Source organism: Lissotriton vulgaris, chromosome 2_1 (genome assembly GCF_964263255.1).
Source record: "Lissotriton vulgaris chromosome 2_1, aLisVul1.2, whole genome shotgun sequence".
In the NCBI taxonomy this organism is placed as follows: domain Eukaryota; kingdom Metazoa; phylum Chordata; class Amphibia; order Caudata; family Salamandridae; genus Lissotriton; species Lissotriton vulgaris.
The window spans coordinates 45986787-46007530 of record NC_141687.1 but is presented as its reverse complement, the minus strand read 5'-3'; the positions used below and the strand labels follow the sequence as shown (position 1 = coordinate 46007530).

At 47.6% G+C, this 20744-nt stretch overlaps 1 protein-coding gene across 2 annotated transcripts in view; it reads right to left on the bottom strand.

Annotated features, from left to right (window-relative positions):
- Window positions 1-20744, bottom strand: part of TTLL4 (tubulin tyrosine ligase like 4) — a 400271-nt gene that overhangs the window by 147896 nt on the left and 231631 nt on the right. For both annotated transcript variants that reach the window (XM_086954424.1, XM_086954426.1), the window contains one exon: window positions 11332-11430. In XM_086954424.1, the coding sequence (XP_086810550.1) occupies window positions 11332-11430 (99 nt within the window). The remainder of the gene's footprint in view (window positions 1-11331; window positions 11431-20744) is intronic.

Here is a 20744-nt window from a genome sequence, read left to right as displayed (position 1 = left end):
ATATAAGCAGTATATACACTTTTGGTGGGGGTCCTTCTCAAACAAACGCAGTTTCCCACAGGAAGAGCAAGGCCTAAACAAAGACTTCTTACTTGACATCTTGAGAAAACACTGAGTAGAAGAGTAGAATGAAGAAAACTCAGCAGAGCTCAGGGAGACTCCCTTCACACGACGTGCGGTAGAAAATCTGAGGGCTTGAGCTTCTGAGGAGAAGGTTCTAGAGGGTGCTTGAGCCCGATTGGCTGCAGTTTGGACTAACATAAGGACTCTGATATGTTGCAAATGAGTTCTCTCTCTAATGCATTCCTATGTAGGAACCATTGTTGAGGTTTTTCAGTGTATATTATATCTGTTTTATTATGTATTATGTTATTACACACATATATATATATATATATATATATACATATATATATATATATATATTTTAGCATTATTGCTATTTTATGTACCGTGGGACTCCCACTTAGACGACGGGGAATATTCAAGCATGTGAATCTATGAAAGACACCCCTAATACTGGAGAATGTATAATATTTCCACCTCTTCAGTCGAGCTATCCTTTGCCAGGTCTCCCATGTCCCTGATGAGAAAACAGATGGCAGTTTTATATTTTGTTGGAAGACATTTATTTCACAATAACCAGGATTTCCTGCTAATAAAGTTCTCTATAATAAGAAAGGCGACCTTAACTCACAATTAGCATCCGGATTTATTTTTTTCAACATATGATTTGATGGACGACCGTTTTTTCTTAGCTATCTTGAAACTTGTGAGCCCACTTCAACTCGTGAGTTTTGCTCTGAGATAAAATATGCATCACAGGTACCGCAGAAAGGGTAGGACGAAGGCAAGTTGCGTCTCGACGCCTATCACCGGAGCAACGACGTGCCCTGGATAGCCCCGTCAGCCTAAGACGCTTGTACTAGGGGTCTACAGAACGCCCCAATACACATCCACTAGGTAGGGCATTCCTGCCGACCCTGGTAATTCATGTCACTATACTGAAAACCAGGGGATAGTGCACTTTTTCACACTTTACCGGTCCTGAAGAAGTACCAGTTGACCCGCTAGGGGCAAACAAGGCACGAAACCGGTTGACCATTCACACATAGATTGACCCTTGAGGAACATTATTTTCCACACAGGTGCACACACACAGTTTTTAATTAGGCTTGACCTACCTAGTTTATCAAAATTTGACCCAATAGGGCTGCTCCATACCTAGTTCAACTTTGTCACTCCCTTGTGCACTACCTAGCCCCCACACCCGCATGCAACTTACGGCATCCTCTTCAAAAGATCCCGGCCAAAAGAGCCCTGGTTTCGGGAGCCCGTTAGGCATTGCAGCGCCGGCCTGACGAGGGGCAAACGCCCTATGATGAGGCATGACACCTCTCTGGGTGTGTGAGGGCATCACGAAAAAAGACCTGTCTTCCCCACACGTCTTGATAGGAACTGCACACTCCTTTTTAGTTTATAAAATATGCATCAAAAGCTACAGAGTGCCAACCCTAAACATGAACCCAGGGCTGTGGTAAAAGGAACAAAGATATGTGGAAAAAAAGACACTCCTGAGGAAAAAATTGTTTAAATGGCTAACATGTAAGCTGGAGCTGACTCGCAGGCTCAAGAGTAGACATTTTCGGTGCTGGGTGTGACTGCGTTTTGGTGCGTTACTACCAAGCCGCCTCTGACTTGTAGTTTCAGGCACTGTTTTTATTTTTTTTTTTTAATGGAAAAAAATACACAAACCCAAACTCTAAAATAAGTGCATAGCTTTGCTTGGAAGAGGAGGTGAGGTGCATTTCCTAGGATGCCAATTCTACAACCTTCCTTATCCGGGGGAGTAGTAATCGGGGTAGCAGGGTTTCTAGATCGTCTTTGTGCAGCCTGCAAAATAACCAAATCCGGCTTGGGATGTCCAATGAGGCAAAATGGAGAGTGATCCGGAGCCCTATACTTCTTGTCAACACAAGGCAGCACCTGTGGTATGAATGCTGGTTTTTTTCATTATCTTGATACGCTCCTGCCATATATGATCTATAATAGGTATGGAGCACACCAATTTCCTTGTGTCCTCCTTGAAGTTGTATAGGAATCAGTCTGTTTTACTGTAATAGGCAGATGAAACCGGTTGGCTGCCCTCTGCATTGTTATGAAATCCCTCAATATCTTCCGGAGGAGACTGATGGAAGGTGTGGAGGAGGAGGGAGTTAGAATACAGTCATCCTTAAGGTCAGGAACAGATACTGGATCCGGCAGCTCACCTTCCTCTCTCTCTTCTTCCAATGAGGAAGTGTCCTTTACTTCAGGGTCGGCTGTTCCTGGGTCCGGCAATTTCACAGGTCTGCTAGGGGGTTGAGGAGCTGGGTTACCTGTAAGATCCACTTGAGGTACTGGCCCGTCTGGTATATTTTGTTGTGGTGGAAATCTCGGTTTATAATCCACCAACATGACCTGTAGATCTTCCATCAATGATATTGGCAGATGTCCCATGTCCCTAGGGCTTGGTTCTGGTTGAAAGCAATACTGGTAAATGTGACACGGAGCCATGTATCCTTGTTGGTAGTATCGCGTCTCATCCTGATCATCCTCATCATCTTGACACTTCACATGTGTGAGAAGTTGGCCTGATATATAATGTTCACTATTCTAGTGAGCACTTTGTATCAGAAACAACCCTTATTGATGATTGGTTGTAAGTCAACCGTAGACCAGCTATCCTAGTAGCATGGACAAGAGCAGTTTAGGCTAAACTCTAGAGGGCGTGTTAAGCCAGCTGTTATACCATCACATATACCCCTTGAACACCAAGTGAAAGGACACCACACAAGTTGTTATGAAAATAAAAGGATATTTATTTAGGACACAACAACCCTGGACTCTTTATGAGGACAGGGTGCTAAGCACAATACAAAGCTCTTAGGAAAATACGCAAAGTTGCACAATTTACACAAATGCCCGAGGGGCACGAAAAACCATATACTCTAAAAGTGGAATGCGAAATTACTAGCAGGTAAGTACTACTCTAATAGACTTTAGGATCGCTAGGACTTGGCTACTGAACCTTCAGATTACTAGCAGGAGGCCTAGGGGGATCGGGTGCAGAGTGTGCACTCTCACACGGGATGCGGGACAAAGTCTATGGTTGCTAGGAATTACAAAGTTAGTGTTATCGGACGAATCCGACTAGGTAGAGCTGAAACGAAAAAGGATCTGGACCCTTGGATAGTGAGGCTATGCTGGAGCACCGAAATGCTGAGGTTACCTAGCCCAGGGGCTGCTGCTGCACAGGTCTGAAAAGACGTCGGGAATCCTCGTTGCAGTCTATGGAGCCTGAAAGAAGAAGTTGCTGGCAGGCGACCAGTTAAGAGATTCGGATGGATCCAAGCCTGGATCGAAGATGGAGGACACCTGTAAGCAGAGGGGACCAAGTCCTGAATCACTAGCCAGTGATCAGATGGGCACCAGGATGGCACCGGATGGAGTCACCTCGACCAGGTGAGTGGGCGACGCTGGGCTCTGCAGTCTCACGGACCAGGAGGCGTTGTCGGCGACCAGGATGGAGGTGCGAGCTGTCCCACGAAGGTATCTGCTGTCGACGTCGCTGGACCCAGGATTGGGGCAACAAGTCTTGGCAAATGCAAGCCCACGCGGTGGACTTAAAATGGCGTCTGGAGTGGACCAGGAGGGTCCGGGGTGCTCCTCTTTTGGAGGGGAGCAAGGGCCAGTCTGGAGCAACCAGACCAGCGGTGGTGTCGTCGTTGGGCGTCGTCAAGAGGGCCACAAGCCAGCAGGCAAGTAGCCGGACAACGCGGTGAGCAGCAAAGAGCAGAAGGGCCCCACGCAGATCTGGTGGATGCTGAGGTGCTGGACTTCGGTGCTGGAGCTGCTCAGGGTTAGGGCTTCTCGAACCCCAAAGCACTCACTCGAGGATCCCTCGGCGGTCGTGCTGGATAAGCGTCGTGCAGTTCTGAAGATGGCCGGTCCCTCGAGGTCTCGTCACACCCACGGATCTCAGCTGAGCTAACGACGTAGGTAGAGGTCAGAGGTGCCAGAGAAGCCGGGTCTCGTCGTGCTGGTCGGTCGGATTCCGGAGGAAGGACGTGCAGCGAACCGCAGTGTTCTTAGATGGTGCCTGCGGGTGCAGGGTGACTATTCCTTAGTCACAAGGGAGAAATCTTAGGAAGAAGTCTTGAGTTCCTTTCGTAAAAAGTAGTTTCAGGATTCAAAGATGATCTAATTTGGAAGGGGGCCCGCTCCTATCTTTATACTAGGAAAAGGGGCTGGCACGCGACTAGGTCCTGCCCATGGGTGGGACCAGGAAGGGGGGTGGTTACACCCCTCTCCCATGCCGGACTTTCCCCAGGTCAGGGGCTGGTGTGCCCCTGGAACTGGTTCTAGCCGGCCTATGCATAGTGAGCACCGGGGTGCCACTTGCAGTCACCTTCCTCTAAAGCCCTGCCTACCCAGGATACACAAAACCCTGTCTGGGATGGTGCTAGCACCGCCCCTGACAGGAAACCCTTTGTCCAAGCCTCCCTCGCTGGAAGGACTCCCAGCAGCAGGAGGTCAGACTTGTGTCTGTGGTGGCAGCATCCATTTTGTGATGCTGAGGCTTGAGTTAACTTTAACCGGGGTTCACAGTTACATACATGTTGTGTCCCTCTAGAAGGGTGGAATGCTAACCCCGAAGCCAGAATTGGCGAGGGGTTAGTATTCCAATTCGTATGACACCTTGATAAAGCGATACCAGAGTTAGCATATAACCGCGAGGATTATAATGCACTTAAGAGTATATGGTACGCGTTATCATGGAACAGCTATTAGGACTTGGTTCCGCAAGCTGCAAACGGGCTCAGCTCATGCCAGAGCACCATCTCACATAATTACAAGCCCTCTGCCTTCAGGATTATCAAGGCCTGCCATAGGAGTGACTGATAGGAATCTATGTGTCCATTTTAGGGTTAGATATAGGTATACTATATCTAAAGCAAAGGGTGATTACACCACCTTGCCCCAGCTGTCGTGCAGCCAGTTGTGTCAGATTTAGATGGCCAGCCAGGGGTGGCACAATACATGATGCAGCCCCTGGTAGGCCCTGGGTACACCTATGCCCTGAGTTACAGGGTCTGATAAGGTGGCCCAGTACCAATTGGTAAATGCACCTAAGGTACACGTGTCAATTTAGTGAGAGAACAGCAAGGCTGTGGGTCTGATTAGCAGGCCCACAGCCAGAGAAGTCGTAAACCAGTGAAGCAAAAAGCAAAAATCTGGGGTGATCATAGGATTGCAGACCCTACTCTTCTACAACATGAAGCTCAGATGGGCTGTCCGCCACCCCATTAAGGCCATCATCATTATCATCCTCCTCCTCCTCTACATAACCTAGCAGATGGGATGGAAGCAAAGGTGAAACCTTACTATACTATTGCATTGGGTGGTTGTAGGAATGTCTTGGTTACTCTGGTGACTTGAGTAATCCTGGTTGACAGTGGCGTCAACGGTGCAGAAATTACAGAAAAAGGAAAGTCTACAGTCGACGGTGTCCCTGTTGTCGACAGACCACTCGTTGACAAATCAGTAATCGCCTGGGTCTTCGCCAACGGCATTCTAGTCGACGAGGGGGTGTCGACAGTCCACTTTGATGATGGGGTTCTCGTTGTCAATGTGGAGACTCCAGTAGAACGTATAGGAGGCTGATTCGCCGTCACAGTTGCTGTCGACGAAGGGGTCGATGTGACACAATCGCGTCGACGAGAGGGTGTCGTTGACTATAACTCTTTAAAGGTTTTCTTACCCATAGGATCTGAAGAGGAGGCTCTTGGACTATCTCCTAACTTCTGGGCAGGTGTAGAGGGAACAGATCACGCAGGCTCAGAGGTGTGCTTAGTGACCTTCTCCTTTCTTGCAGCCTTTGAGTCCTGAGAAGGAATGTTATGTTTTCGTCCCTCGCCTGAGGAACTGTCTTTGGATCTATCCCTTTTGTGGGATGTAGAGGCTCTGTCCTCTTCCGCATGTGAAGAATTTGACTTATGTTTAGTGGTTGGAAGCCTCCTCAACCTTTTCTCTCTGTCCCTGAGGGTCTTATTTGAGAAGGTGCAGCAGATCTTAAATCTCCCACCTCATTCCTTGGATAAAGGCAATAAATACATTCCTTGTGTGGACTCCCTTCCACACAACGTGCAGTGAAAATCTGAGGAGAACTTGCGGATTGGCTGGATGCCAACATGTAGACCTTTTTTTAAAAAGGACATAGATAGGCTACTGTTTAGATAGCCTTGGGCCAATATAGCCTATGAAGTGTTTGAAGCACTGCTTGAATATGTTATAGTGGGACTCCCATCTCGACGACAGGGAATGATTCAGGCATGTGGATCTATAAAGATAAGCCAAAACTGGATAAATAGAGAATTACTATCATACTATGCCATTGATAGGATACCATGCAACCAAAGAGGAGGAGATCGAATATTGCAAATTACGTGTTTTTAATCTTGTAGTTAGAAACAAAATCGCCTTATGGTTTTAATGTTGAAGAGTGATTAAATGTACATCTTGGAGGGTAATGTCTTCCTACTACATGTTAATTCTGAAACATATTGAATGAAACATTCAGATTGAGTATTGAGATTCTTTGAGCATCTTTTGTCAGAATTGATATAACTTTTTTTTTTGCCTAATGTGTCAAATGTTAATAGTGTCAGTTGTCATTTCATGCAGGAAGAAGGGACTCTCGGACATAACCTGAACAGGTGATTCAACTAGGATTGGTATAAACCCCTACCCTTCTCTTCAAGACCACTGGATTTCACCTAAACACTGCACATATAACTTTATATTGCCTTTCTTTCTACATCAAATAACATCAACTCGTTTTAATGGTTGCATCCACATGGACAGTATGCATGAATGGCATTCGTTAGTACAACTGGAACTTGCTCACTTGGCATTATAATGACATTCTAGACAGAAGTGGAAGGTGACCTTTGTGGGAGATAATAAAATTGATCTTGAAATATCCTTCATCAAAGTTTGAATAGGTTTATGTATAGAGTACACTAGGTCTTGGAAACTGCCCATTTTTAGGAATAGTCGGTACTAAAATCTTATTAGTGTCACACCTTTTTTACACCACTGGGCATCATTTGCTTCTTGAGAGAGTATTTTTCAAAAAGGCAATATCAGTGTTAACATTTGCATATTAGAATACCATATTAGACCATTACGTTAAATAGTATGATGTCTACTTGAATGGCTCGTAATGCCAAGAATATAGCAACAAGCATTTGCAATGCAATAGGTCTCGCATTAGGAAAGTTTGAGCTATTGGTATTGTAAATGAATTTTTTTTATTTATATTTTGTTTTTGAAAATAACTAAATTAATAGCTTTGTCATTTACAATGCCAATAGTTATAACTTTCGCAAATGTGACACCTATAGCATTTGTAATGCAATATGTTGTATTTACGTGACTTACATGTATTGATATTACAAATAACAATGGCTTTTAATTTTTTTTTAATAGTTAATAATTAAATAAAAGTTATAGTAATTTATAATGGCAATAGCTTAAAGTTTTGTAAATAACTTTTGTGAAGATTATGTTCAGTGTATTTTATTGTGACGAAATTCCAAGAACAGAAGTGAAATATTAACATGTTTTTGTTACATTTGTAATAAAGCTTCAAACATTGAGAGAGCATATTTGAACCAGGTGGTGTTGAATGGTCGCAGAGATTGATGATGTGGTGGCGCTGAGTGATGTTGTGATGGCAAACGAGTGATGCTGTGGCGTTCAGTGATGCTGTGGTAGCACATAGTGATTTTGTGAGGGTGAGGGGGTGTGAGGGTGAGGGGTGTGTGAGGATGTGTGTGAGGGTGAGAGGGTGTGTGCGGATGTGTGTGAGGGTGAGGGTGGGTGAGGGTGAGAGGGTTTGTGAGGGGGTGTGAGGGTGGGTGAGGGTGTGTGAGGGTGAGGGAGGGTGAGTGAGGGTGTGGGTGTGTGAGGGTGAGGGCGTGTGAGGGTGAGGGCGCCCATTGGCATCCAGTTTCTGATGCCTCCCGTGCACCTGCACTATACATGTACAAAAGCTACACATTACACAGTTTTGCCACCCAGCTGCATCACTCATCTATCACCAGCGTCCAGGCCCTGATCGCCAAGCGCTCGGAAACCCCGTCTTAGGCGCTACACAAATACCTCGAACACAGGGCTGCTTGTATACAAGCAGAACTATATAGCCGGGAGGGTAAATTTTCTTGAGCCAATGCTCTCTGGGCGAACCACAACCAGTTGTGTTCTGTGCTGGGACTGAGGCACGTCAGCCGCTGCCCGGACAATACCAGAGCACAGGGACATAGGTATCCGTGTAGCAGGTGTAGGGGCGCCGGGGCAGACAGTAGAAAGGGCCACAGTCACCGTAAAAAGGAACCTGTTGCAGGAAGTGGAGTGAGGCGCTGCTTCTAACTTCCGGCCACACATTTCTCCGGACGCTGTACGCCCGCTCCCCACCCTGGGGCAGCCAAGGGCCGTGCGGGGTGTTATGGTGTCTCTTGAAAGGTTGTTTTATATCCTACAAATATACCAGTTTTTTTTACATAACCGCGTTATTGTAAATATAAAAACACTAATCAAAGGAGCCCTCGCATCAAAGTCCCCCAGACCAGCCCCCGCAAAAAGAACCATTTGTGGAAAAATAGATTCCCGTGATGCCTTCACATGTGGTATTCTCATTTGAAACGCTAAACGTGAACAACTCAATCGAAACAAGTTCATATTAAGGAGTGCCGCCGCGCTGCCCGCGGCGACCCGGAAGCTCTTGGACGGCCGGCGAATCCGGTCGCGGCCGACCGGAAGTCCCGCCTCCCGAGGTCCGCGAGCCCGATTGAGAAGAGGAGACGAGACGCGCCGCGCCGTGAGGAGCCCGCCGGAAGAGCGCAGTCGGTGAGTGGGACCCAGGGCTGAAGTGAAGTGCGTGCGTGCGTGCCTGTGTGTATGCCTGGGAGGGGTGGGGGAAGTGTGTGCACGCGTGTGTGCGCATGCGTGACTGTGTGTGATTGAGAGAGAATGCGAGGTAGGGGATAGTGTGCCTGTATGTGTGCCTGCATGTGTGTCGTATGCCTGCGTGTGCATGTGCGCGCCTGTGTGTGTGTGTGTGTGTGTGTGTGTGTGCGTGCGTGCAGAGGGGTGGGGGCTGCCCTTGTCTGTGTGTGAGCAAGGGATTTGCTTCGCGCATGCGCAGCTACCAGACGCTCGCTCCCGAGGTGAAATCTGACCGTCAAAGCGCGCGTCTGGTAGCTGTCCACATTCCTAAATACGGGCCACAATAGGTCTGAAGCAGACACCCTCAATGCTCACGCATTGAGCGTAGGTCTGCTCGACCTAAAAAAGGAATGGAAGGGTGCAGGCAGTGAAAATGCGCGGCTTGTGTAATCAGCATATCGACTATAGCAATGTAAACTGAGCTCCGACAATTATTTTTGGTTCTGCTGCACTTTGTTTCCTTGTGTTTTTCTTTTCTTCCTTTAATTTGGTTCCTAGTGTGCTGAATAACCAGCTACCACTGCAGGTTGTCGCTAACACCTTAATTAGTGCTGTTTGCCCTGAAAGCAGAAAAACAGCAGAACACAGGGAGGACTCTGAAATCACCTATGTCACATTCACCAGTGATGTAAAGGAAGGAATGTGGTACTTGTGCAGGTGTGAAATGTATTAAAACCAATAAAAACAAGTACATTTTTTTTTTACATTGAACAGTGTTTTATACTTCCAACATGGTTTCGGATGTAGGAATTGGTGTTTAGTATGTTTTCTAGGTCTACTGAATACACATCTCCACACAAATCTGCAAAGACGCTACTTGTGCTGTGACTAAGACTTTTGTTTAGGCGGAAAGGCATCAGGCTAGATACTTTTGGAAAAAAACAATACACTATTGCTAAATCTAGGATTCGCAAAGAGCGGCAAATCACCTGTAAGGGTCTCATTGTACTGAACTGTAGGCACTGGGAGATTAAGTGATTTGCTCAGAATTGCAGGATGTTCAAGCCGAGACTCGAACCTGGTTCCCACTGGCTCCGGAGTCAGCAGCTTGGGCCACTACGCCACATACGTTCCTAAGATATTCAGAGTCATCGCACTTTCTTTGGGGACTGCAAAGGATTATATTGGAGATATATGTATATGGCCGCCTAGTCTGGGCTCCCCTCCTACCCCCAAAAATAGCATCAAGAGTCTTGGAGTCTGGCTCGATAGATCTCTGTCCTTTAGTGTACAAGCCACAAAACTCTCAGCCACATGCTTTGGCATCATGAGGACGCTAAGGAGAATTCTTCCTCTCCTTCCCCTGGAAGCCAGACAAGCAGCTGTACAAGGTCTAATTCAGTCACGCCTTGATTTTAATAATGTACTCTACCTTGAGGCCCCGGAATCCACTCTGAGAAGGCTTCAAACAGCCCAGAACTGCGCAGCTCGCATTTTACTTGACATCCCCCGCAGACAGTCAGTGAGGGCCGGATTGGTAACCCTCCACTGGCTGCCAGTGTGTCAGAGAGTTATGTTCAAGGCAATGTGCATAGCTCATCAGGCCTTCTGGTACACTGGCCCCAGGATCACTCTGGATCTAATTACCCACTACACGCCCAATAGAAGCTTACGCTCTAGCCAGACCTTCCTTGCCGTGGCCCCCAGAATAAAAAGATCTAGATCCGGAGGCAGGTCTTTCTCACACAATGCGGCCAGGGCCTGGAACGCCCTTCCGCTGCACCTTAGAGCTAATTCTAACCTCCCAGCTTTCCGTAAACAGCTGAAAACCTTTTTATTTCACCCAGTCTAATTAACTCCACTCTTCCTTCACACTGGCTCATAGGTATTACTTAGCGCTTGGACGCCTCCGGGCAGCAATTCGCGCTTTACAAATACACATCCAATCCAATAAACACACAATTTTAATGGTCTATTTTTTGTTTTACTGGATGCAACATTACTGTTGCTGTTTTGTAAACTGATGTATTTTCAAAATACTATACAGCACACTGATTTATTTAGGTTACCTATGAGGGGTCTCATTAGGTAGCATCTTTCCTGATATCTGCAGACAAGATCCTCATGGAGTCTTCTGCAAGTGACTAAAATTCTGCCTTTTGTTGCACCCTTATCTAAAGGCAGTATTAGTAATGTCACAATGCATTAAATAAATTAAACCATTTACCCTCATCTCCTCGATTACCTCCCCTCATTAACTTTCAGCAGCATTAGCAGGAAACAAACAATAAAGGGTCACATCACTTGTCCCAAAAGTGCCCGCCCTTTCCCCCCACTCACGCAATTATTGTTTTGATGACTATGTCCTTGATCTTCTCCCAGATTTTATCGCTGCTGACGCCCTTCTCATTCAGATAGCTCCACAAGGCCTTTAGAGCCCTGAAACAAGACAACACAGAAAACCATGAACGTTGGGGCGCTGCTCAATTCAAGCCTAGAACTGACAACATCATCAAAAATTGCAGGGACATGCAGGCGCTATCAGGGAATTTCTTCACCTTTGGTGGCACTTCCCGCTGCTGTTTGGGGTAGCAATGGGGTTAAATGTGAATGCCTTGGAATTCAAAAATAACTTTCCAGTACTTTTACCATCCAACAGGTTTGGGCAATAAAGCAGTTGTCATGGAAGGAATGGGTGTACCCGGGACCACAAGTACTTTAATAAAACGTAGTATAAACTGTGCAAAGCAGCACGGCACTTGATCATTAATATGTATTACTATTAGAAATGGATACAAAATATGTTGACAGGCTGCTCATGAATGAACTTTCTAGGCACGATATGTTCCAGAAAATAGTAATGTAATTACCTCAGATCAGGGAGATAACAATGAGATTAGGCTTCAGATAAACTAATAACACAAATCTATACATCGTCTACACTGGATGAGAGGCGCAATGTTTCTTTTGGGACCTATTTGTGCAATGTTCTTAGGAATTTATCTGTGGTACCCATTTGTTGAAAATGAGAAAGGCTAGGCTGGCAGTGCTGCTAAAGGCGGAGTGGAACAGAAAAAAATTAGCAGAGAGGGATTTAATAAATCTCCACTATAACCTTCTTAAAAAGATAGTTGCTATAAGGGACAACAACTTTAAGAAAATAGCAATCTCATTTAAAAGTCCCTTAGTACAACCAAAACACTGCAAGGAAGAAACACATTTTAATGCAAAACTAGACATAAAACAGAAGACTCATCAATAGCATTCAGACCTGGATAGGAAATGTTGTGTGGAAAACTTTACACAAACACACCTACACTTGGAAACCAGCTAAACAAGCCAGATGACATTACTGATTCAGCTCATTCAAGGAAAGTTACAAAAATGCCAAAATTCCCATATTCATAGTTATTAGAACACAAGTGGCATCTTTGAAAAGGTCTCGAAAGCACACTACACTCAATCTAACGTATGAAAACTGGGACAAATAAAAAAAAAAACAGGTATATTCTCAGGTGTGATGGATGAAGAAAAAAAAAAAAAGAACATGTCATTAACATTTGGTAACAATGTATCTGGTTACATGTTAGTTGAAGATTTATTGCCTTAAAATTTCTCCCAGGCATCAGTCTTAATCCGGAGATTTTTTCTTCAGCAGTACCCCTGCGCGTCGTTAGGTGGCATCGGTTGGCTCCGCGTTGGTTGTCGTGGGCACCGGGATGACATCACAGAACCTACATAGTCGCCACCCATACGTGCCAACATCAGTTCTTAACACGACTTTCCACGCCAGCAGCGCTGAGCCATTAAAGAGACTGATCACTGGTGCGTCAAAACTAGGGCCCTTTAGGGAAGTGCCTATCTCTTGAAATCTGTTCGCAGAGCGGAGAGGATGGGTGGGGTGGTAAGGAACGTACAACTAACAAATGTCTCTACCAGATACATTGTTACCAAAGGTAAGTTACTTGTTCATCTGGGAGAGACTGTTAGTTCTAGATTCCTTACCTTCGAATAGATACCCCAGCAATACTATACCCGGAGGAGGGTCCACAAACCAAAATCAAAAGAAAGTCCTGGAGGACCGATCGGTCAAAGTACCCATCCCTCCGGACTTGGCAGTACTGTCTGGTAAACGTGTGCAGGGATTCCCACGTTGCTGCCTGACAGATGTCAAGGACTGAAACTCCACTTACTAATGCCATGGTTGCCACGGCTGCTCTGGGGGAATGAGCATGCAATCAAAAAAGGGGGGAAGAGATGAAGATACTGGTTAGGTTCACCCTCCAAAGTACATGTAGTTTCACGAAAACTCTGTAATGTCAGATCCCGGTGCCAGTAAGTGTTATTAGACGGCGGTTTGCTTTGACGAAGGTATGACTACAAGCCCCTCTACCCCGGCAGACCATGAGGCATACTATTGCTAGAGCATAAATACTAAGAGTCAAAGACTAAATCATACGTAGTTTTAATCGGGTGCTCACACATTAGGTGAGCATCCTCATTTTATGATAGGTTTTCACAAGGAGTGGCACGTATGGGGCTGGTCCCTGTGTGGTCCTGAAGAAGAGGTTAAGGGGATACCTCGAAAATGTTGACCAAATATTAGGGACTGTATACACATAAGAACAATAGTTACTTACCTGTAACGAATATGCTACTTACCAGTATGCATCTGTTCTTGGCATGGAGGGCTGCTGACATTCATATCTGTGCATAGATCGCCGCCTAGTGTTGGGTCCGGATAATCGCACATTGTTGTCCTGGAAGAGCCTTCGCAGTATCACGATAGGTGGCTCCTTCCCTGGACTACAGTGCGCATGGGCATCGACTCCATCCTCCGATTGTTTTTAGCCATTGTGGCCAAGATGGAGTGAAACTACGTGAATGATGACCATGCTAGAAGTATGTGTGAATGCTGCAGCCGCTACAGGCACCGGGGAGGAGGGCGGGCGATATGAATGTCAGCAGCCCTACATGCCAAGAACAGATGCATACTGGTAAGTAGCATATTCGGTTCGAGGCATGTGGGCTGCTGAATTCATATTTGTGCATAGAATACATAGCAGTCCCTCCATTAACGGCGGCCGCCCGTGCCAGCTGCAGCAGTTTGGAAAAGTGTTTTTAGAACAGCCTGCCCTACAGCTGCCTGCTGTTTGGAGTGCACATCAACACAGTAATGTTTTGTAAATGTGTGTGTGGTAGACCATGTGGCTGCTCTACATAGGTCTTCAGAAGGAAAGCCATGGAGGCCCCCAACTTTTGGGTGGAGTGGGCCCGTGGTGGAATGGTGAGAGTGCGCTTGGCTTTCTGATAGCAGATCTGAATACATTTAACGATCCACCTGGCTATACAAGCCTTGGAAATGGGGTTACCTTTGTGTTGTGGCGCAACGGCAACAAAGAGTTGTTTAGTCTTCCTAAAATCCTTGGTCCTATCAATGTAATACATTAGGGCCCTTTTGACGTCAAGTGTGTGGAGCATTCTCTCCGCCAGTGACTCTGGATTTTGGAAGAACACAGGTAGTTCTATAGTCTGGTTGATATGGAACTGAGACACTACCTTAGGAAGGAATTTAGGGTTAGTGCGAAGCACCACCCTGTTAGAATGAATTTGAATAAATGGCTCTTGGATACTTAGTGCCTGGAGTTCACTAACTCATCGTTGCGACGTAATCGTTATAAGGAAAGCCACTTTCCATGTCAAGAATTGAATCTCGCAGGAATGCAGTGGTTCAAAAGGGGGACCCATCAGCCTGGTGAGGACCACATTGAGGTTCCACTCCGGAGCTGGTGGCGTCCGCGGAGGAATGACTCGTTTGAGTCCTTCCAGAAAGGCTTTAATGGCAGGCACCCTGAAAAGGTGCTGTCTGTTTTGGAGAGAAGCAGGCATTGCGGATAAATGTATGCGAATGGAAGCATAGGCCAGATTACATTTGTATAGACGTAAGAGATAACAAATGATGTTCTGAATAGATGCATCCAGCGGGTTAATGTGGCCTGCACAGTAAATGACAAACCGCTTCCACTTTGCCGCATAGCATGCTCTGGTGGTGGGCTTCCTTGCCTCCCGGATGATGTCCATACAGTCAGGAGGTAAGTTGAGGTAGCCAAACTTTAAGACGTCAGGAGCCAGATCGCCAGGTTGAGCTGCTGCGGATCTGGATGCTGAATGTCGCCATGGCTCTGCGTCAATAGCCTGGGTGTGAGGCGCAGCCTTTGATGCGGTACCACGGACAGTTCCAGAAACGTGGTGTACCATGGTTGGCGAGCCCACGTCGGAGCAACCAGGATGAGAGTCATCGAGTGCTGCTTCAGCTTGCGTGCCACCAGCGGTATTAGAGGTGCTGGGGGAAAAGCGTACGCAAATTTGCCTGACCAGTTCATCCATGGAAACCTGGCGGCAAAGCTTCGGCATTTTGCGTTCTCCTGTGTGGCGAACAGGTCTATCTCTGGATGACCCCACCTTTGGAAGTACGGGTGGAGTACCGATGGATGTATTTCCCACTCGTGCATTTGGTGGCTGTACCTGCTGAGCAGGTCCACCATCTGATTGTCTTTGCCTGGGAGGTGTTCTGCCATGAGGAAGATGTTTCTCTGAATGGCCCACTTCCACATGCTCCGAGCCAGATGAGACAACTGTGGAGAGTGTGTTCCTCCCTGCTTCTGAATGTAGTACATGGCCGTCATGTTGTCCGTCCAGATCAACACGACCTTGTTGCACAGATGTACTTTGAAGGCTTTTAGTGCCATGAAGATCGCCATCAGTTCTAGAACATTGATGTGCATCCTCCTTTGCTGTGGTGTCCATAGTCCCTGCACAGTGTAATGGAGTACATGAGCTCCCCATCCCTGGAGAGAAGCATCCGTCGTCAGGATGATCTGTGGCACAGGCTCTTGGAACGGTTGTCCCTTGCAAAGGTTCCGTGGATTCCACCAATGCAGAGAGTTGTATGCCCGACCGGTTAACAACCTAGGTCTTTCAACTGTCCGTGAGCCTGAGTCCACTGACGTGCTAAGCACTCCTGAAGCGGACGCATATGTAGTCTCGCGTGCGGGACTATGGAGATGCAGGAGGCTATCATGCCTATGAACTGCATGAACACTCGCGCTGGGAGCGAGTGTTGAGGTCTGAATCTTTGTATCAGCGATTGAATGCTGTTGACCCTCACTGAATGTGGCTGTGCTGTGGCTGCCTGAGTGTTTAACGTCGCACCCAGATACTGCCGTATGTGGGCGGGTTGTAGGTGAGACTTTGGGTAATTCAGGGAGAATCCCAGATCGGGAAGAAGGTGAATGGTGTGGGACATGTGGGCGGCACACTGCTGGGCCGACCTTACCTGGATGAGCCAGTCGTCCAGATAAGGGTAGACGTGAATGTTTTGTCTCCTTAGGTGCGCCGCCACCGTCGCCAGGCACTTTGTTAACACCCTGGGTGCCGTGGTGACCCCGAAAGGCAAAACCTTGAACTGGTAATGTTGGTTTTGGATGGTGAACCAGAGGTATTTTTTGTGTGACGGGTGCAGCGGAATGTGAAAATACGCATCCTTTAGATCTAAAGTCGCGAGAAAATCCCCCTGATTGAGCAACGGGAGTACTTGCTGCAGGGTCAGCATGTTAAAGTGCTCCGATAGAATGTACTGATTAAGGGGTCTGAGGTCCAGTATGGGTCTGAGGGAACCTTCCTTTTTTGGTATCAAGAAGTACAGTGAGTAAGCTCCTGTGCCTCTTTCTTCCACAGGCACGAGCGCGACTGCCCCTTTTTGCAGCATGACGAGGCGGACATAGGACGGTGTCCTGGGGGTATGTTGGGTGGAGTGGATGTTAACTCCAGACAATAACCGTACTGTATAAGTTGTGTGACCCACCTGTCTGTGGTGATGGATTTCCAGACTGGCAGGAACTGTTTAATTTTAATTTTTAATTTAATTGTGGGTTTATATAGCGCTAGGAATCGACTCCCGGAGGAGTATCTCCGCGCTTCGACCGCTGGGGAACCCGTCCTGGCTCACCCTGAGAGATGGTCCCTAATGGGTATCTCTAAGGTGCGACCAAGCATCCCCGGCGGTCTGGGGGGGCCGTTGTGAAGATGAGGCAAGCTAATGCCCAGAGTTGCCGAGTGTGGTCCCTGACTGAAGTAGGCTCCGAGGCGAGAATTATCAAGCCCGTTGACCATGGTCCACGACCCTGCCGCGTCGGGAATCGAACCCTGGTCCCGGGCCGTCCTCTGCTTACGGGTCTGCCGCCTCTAACCAGTGAGTCACACCACTCCACTGTTGAAGTCTTCCCCCCGACCGGTGCTGCGTGGTCGGGGGGAAGTGACAAGGCGTCACTGTTTGTTAGTGGCAGAGGATCTGGAGTTGTTGTTTCCACGACCCCTGCCTTTGGCGCTGGTTCCACGATATCCACCTTGAGTTTGTTTGGTGTATGTGGACTTCGTGTTGCCTTTATAGTACTGCGTGGTTTGGGAGAGCTGGCTCTGGAAACCCCTCTAGTGCTTGAGCAACGAAAAGAACCACCCCTGAATTGCTGGGACTGCAAAGCCCCCATGGACTTAGCAGTTTCAGTGTCCTTTTTTATCTTTTCCAAGGTGGTGTCCACCTCTGGGCCAAATAGATGATCAGGGTTTACTGTCTGATTAAGAATGGTGGTCTGTATCTCTGGCTTAAATCCCGAGATTCTGAGCCAGGCATGTCATCTCAGCATGACGCTAGTGTTGACAGCTCTGCTCCGCGGTATCAGCCGCGTCCAGTGCACATTTAATGGAAGCATTGGATATTAGCTTCCCCTCTTGGATGAGCATCTCAGCTGCCTCTTTGTATTCGTCTGGCAGGTGCTGCAACAGGGTCTCCAGTGTGTCATAGTGTGCCCTGTCATATCTCGCTAGAAGTGCTTGTGTATTTGAAATGCGCCAGATATTGAGCTTGAGCTGCCACCCTTTTCCCTGATGCCTCAAACACCTTAGATTCTTTATCTGGGGGAGGAGCATCACCCGTTGTTTGAGAATTAGCCCTCTTCCGGGCATTTGAAACAACAAGAGAGTCCAAAGGCAACTGTCCCTTGATGTACGTAGGGTCAGTAGGCGCTGGTTTATACTTCTTCTGAATCCCAGGGTTTATCACCCTGGCTCTGGTAGGCTCTTTAAAGATCTCCCCAGCATGTTTTAAGACACCCTTCAACATGGGCAGAGTCTTGACAGTTCTCTCTGAGACGGAAAAGGTGTCAAAAAGAAAGTCCACGTCATTGGGGTCAGCATGGAGATGGACATCATGATTTTTAGCCGCCCTTTCAATGAGGGCATTAAATGCCGCTGAATCTTCTGTAGGCGACGTTTTTACAGCAGAGTTGAGTGTCTGGGGTAGAGGGAGGATCACCTGGGTCAGCACCAGCTGCCCAGGGTTCATTGGTATCATCAGGGTCGGTGTAGTGAGGATAGCTGTACTCATCATCATCACCATCCCCAGCGGCCACGTCAGAGAAAGTGGGTAAGACATCATGGCCATGTGGAGAAAGGGGTTCCACGAGAACAGGAGTTGAAGTGGAATCCTTATTTTTCTTTAAAGGAATTTTATAGGACTCCATCGGCTGTTCCGGTGGCAATTTTCCGTTTATGGAGGGAAAGTCTGCCTGTTTCGGCATCGATAAAGTGTTCTTGTTGTTCTTCCAACGAAGATGTCGATGCTTTAAGGTTGGGACCACTGCGTCTACTTCGGCACCGAGGGCACCTTCTCGGGCACGCCGGCGCCCATCTTAGGGGTGAAAGCCCTGGGCGCCACTTTCGGCGGCAGCGTGAAGTGAATGGGCGTCAACGCTTTGAGGTTTCTCGACCGGCTTTGAAGGTGGAGGATCTTTCGGGCCGACAGTCGAGGCCTTCTCCTTGATGCGCTTTAGGGAGTCCGCCACCTGCTTGGAGAAAGCGGCGGACGGCCGCGCCGAGTCGACGGGATTCTTCGAGGCACCACTAGACGTGGCCTCGTGGGTTGTGCCGCTCTTGGCCTTGTCATGTTGATGCGGAGTCTCGAGAACCTTCGGATCACTGAGTCCCTTGTTTGTGTCGACCACCTTCGGCGCCGATTTACTCGGTTCGACCACTTTGACCTTTGTCTTCGGCGTGGCAGACTTCATCTCGACGCCCTTGACCTGTGTCTTCGGATCGACAACACCCTTCTGCTTCGTCGGTGCCGACGGCTCCGAGGCCTTCGATTCGAACAAAGTAATGCGCACTTTTGGTTTCGAGGGGGGCACCAGTGCTTTCGCTTGCGTCGAGACCGTAGGTTTTACTTTCGGTTTCGTTTTGCAGGGTGCGGCTCAATAGTAATGTCCGTAGCCGAGCCCGAAGGCGGGGCCGTAGAACCCATTGTAAGATCTTGGGTAAGGCCTAATGGCGATCCCTCGACCTGAGCCTTTTGAAGCGTTTCGGCCCCAATGTCAGTTTGATTTAGCTCTTCGCTCGAGCTATCCTCCATGGCCCCAAAGGCCCCATCGTCGTCTCCTGCCTCGTCGACGACTTCTTCGGCTTCGAACATTTCAGCGTCCGCGTCGTAGTCATAGTCTACCTCCGACACGGGTCAGCTCCCTCATCATCCCCGGCATCGAAGATGTCCACAGGCGCCGGTGCAGTGTGCTGGGCCTCCTGGCGCGCAGCGCGTCGATGCTTAAGCGTCTTCTTGGATCGAAAACGGGAACAAGCCATGCAACTGGCTTCATCATGATCCGGGACAGACACTTGTTGCACACTGGGTGGACGTTGATGTGGGGATACTTTGAGTTGCACACGGGACATCTCTTTAACGGGCTCTGTTCCATGATGATCAGTGGATAAGGTCTGTGGCGCCGACTGGGCCTTCCGCGTCGAAAGCACGCAGTTCTCTGGAATCCGGCTCGTAACAGAGCTGGAAGAATCAGGCACCGAACGCAAGACTATACCGACAAAGAAACTAAAGGCCTTTTGGCCTTAAGAAAGTTTATATCGATTCCGACTAGAGTGAACCAATAAACATCCGAACCCAATGGCGGAAAAAAACAATCTGAGGATGGAGTCGATGCCCATGCGCACTGTAGTCCAGGGGAGGAGCCACCTATCTTGCGATACTTCGAAGACTCTTCCAGGACAACAATGTGCGATCATCCGGACCCAACACTAGGCAGCGATCTATGCACAGATATGAATTCAGCAGCCCACACGCCTCGAACTCTGTGGTTCTCCAGTACTGGTGTCTTTCATAGATTCACATGCCTGAATCATTCCCCTTCGTCGGAGTGGGAGTCCCACGGTACATAAAAAAGCAATAATATGCCAAAATACCATAGAAAAAGCCTGGTAATAACAAACCAGGAAGTAAAGTAACCCAAGCTACAGGAGAAAAAACTTCCATACTCATGACTACCCTAGTCATTTTGTATAGCCCAAACTGCAGCCAATCAGGCGACAGCAAACACCAGAAAGTTCTCCCCAGAGGCTCAGGCTCTAAGATTTTCTCGCACAGGAGTGATGGTAAACCAATTCAGCCTATGAGCCTCTGAGGGGAGGTGGGCGGGTTGCATGTGAATCTATGAAAGACACCAACACTGGAGAAACACAGATTACAGGTAAGTAACTATTGTTCTTCTCTAGTATTGGGGTGTCTTTTCATAGATCCACATGCGTGAATCGGAGTAGATAGCAGTATATATCTATACTTGGAAGATGCTATTTGAAGCATAAGTTTGTACATATGAAAAACACAATCATATAATCAAATGTCTAATTTCTCAAAG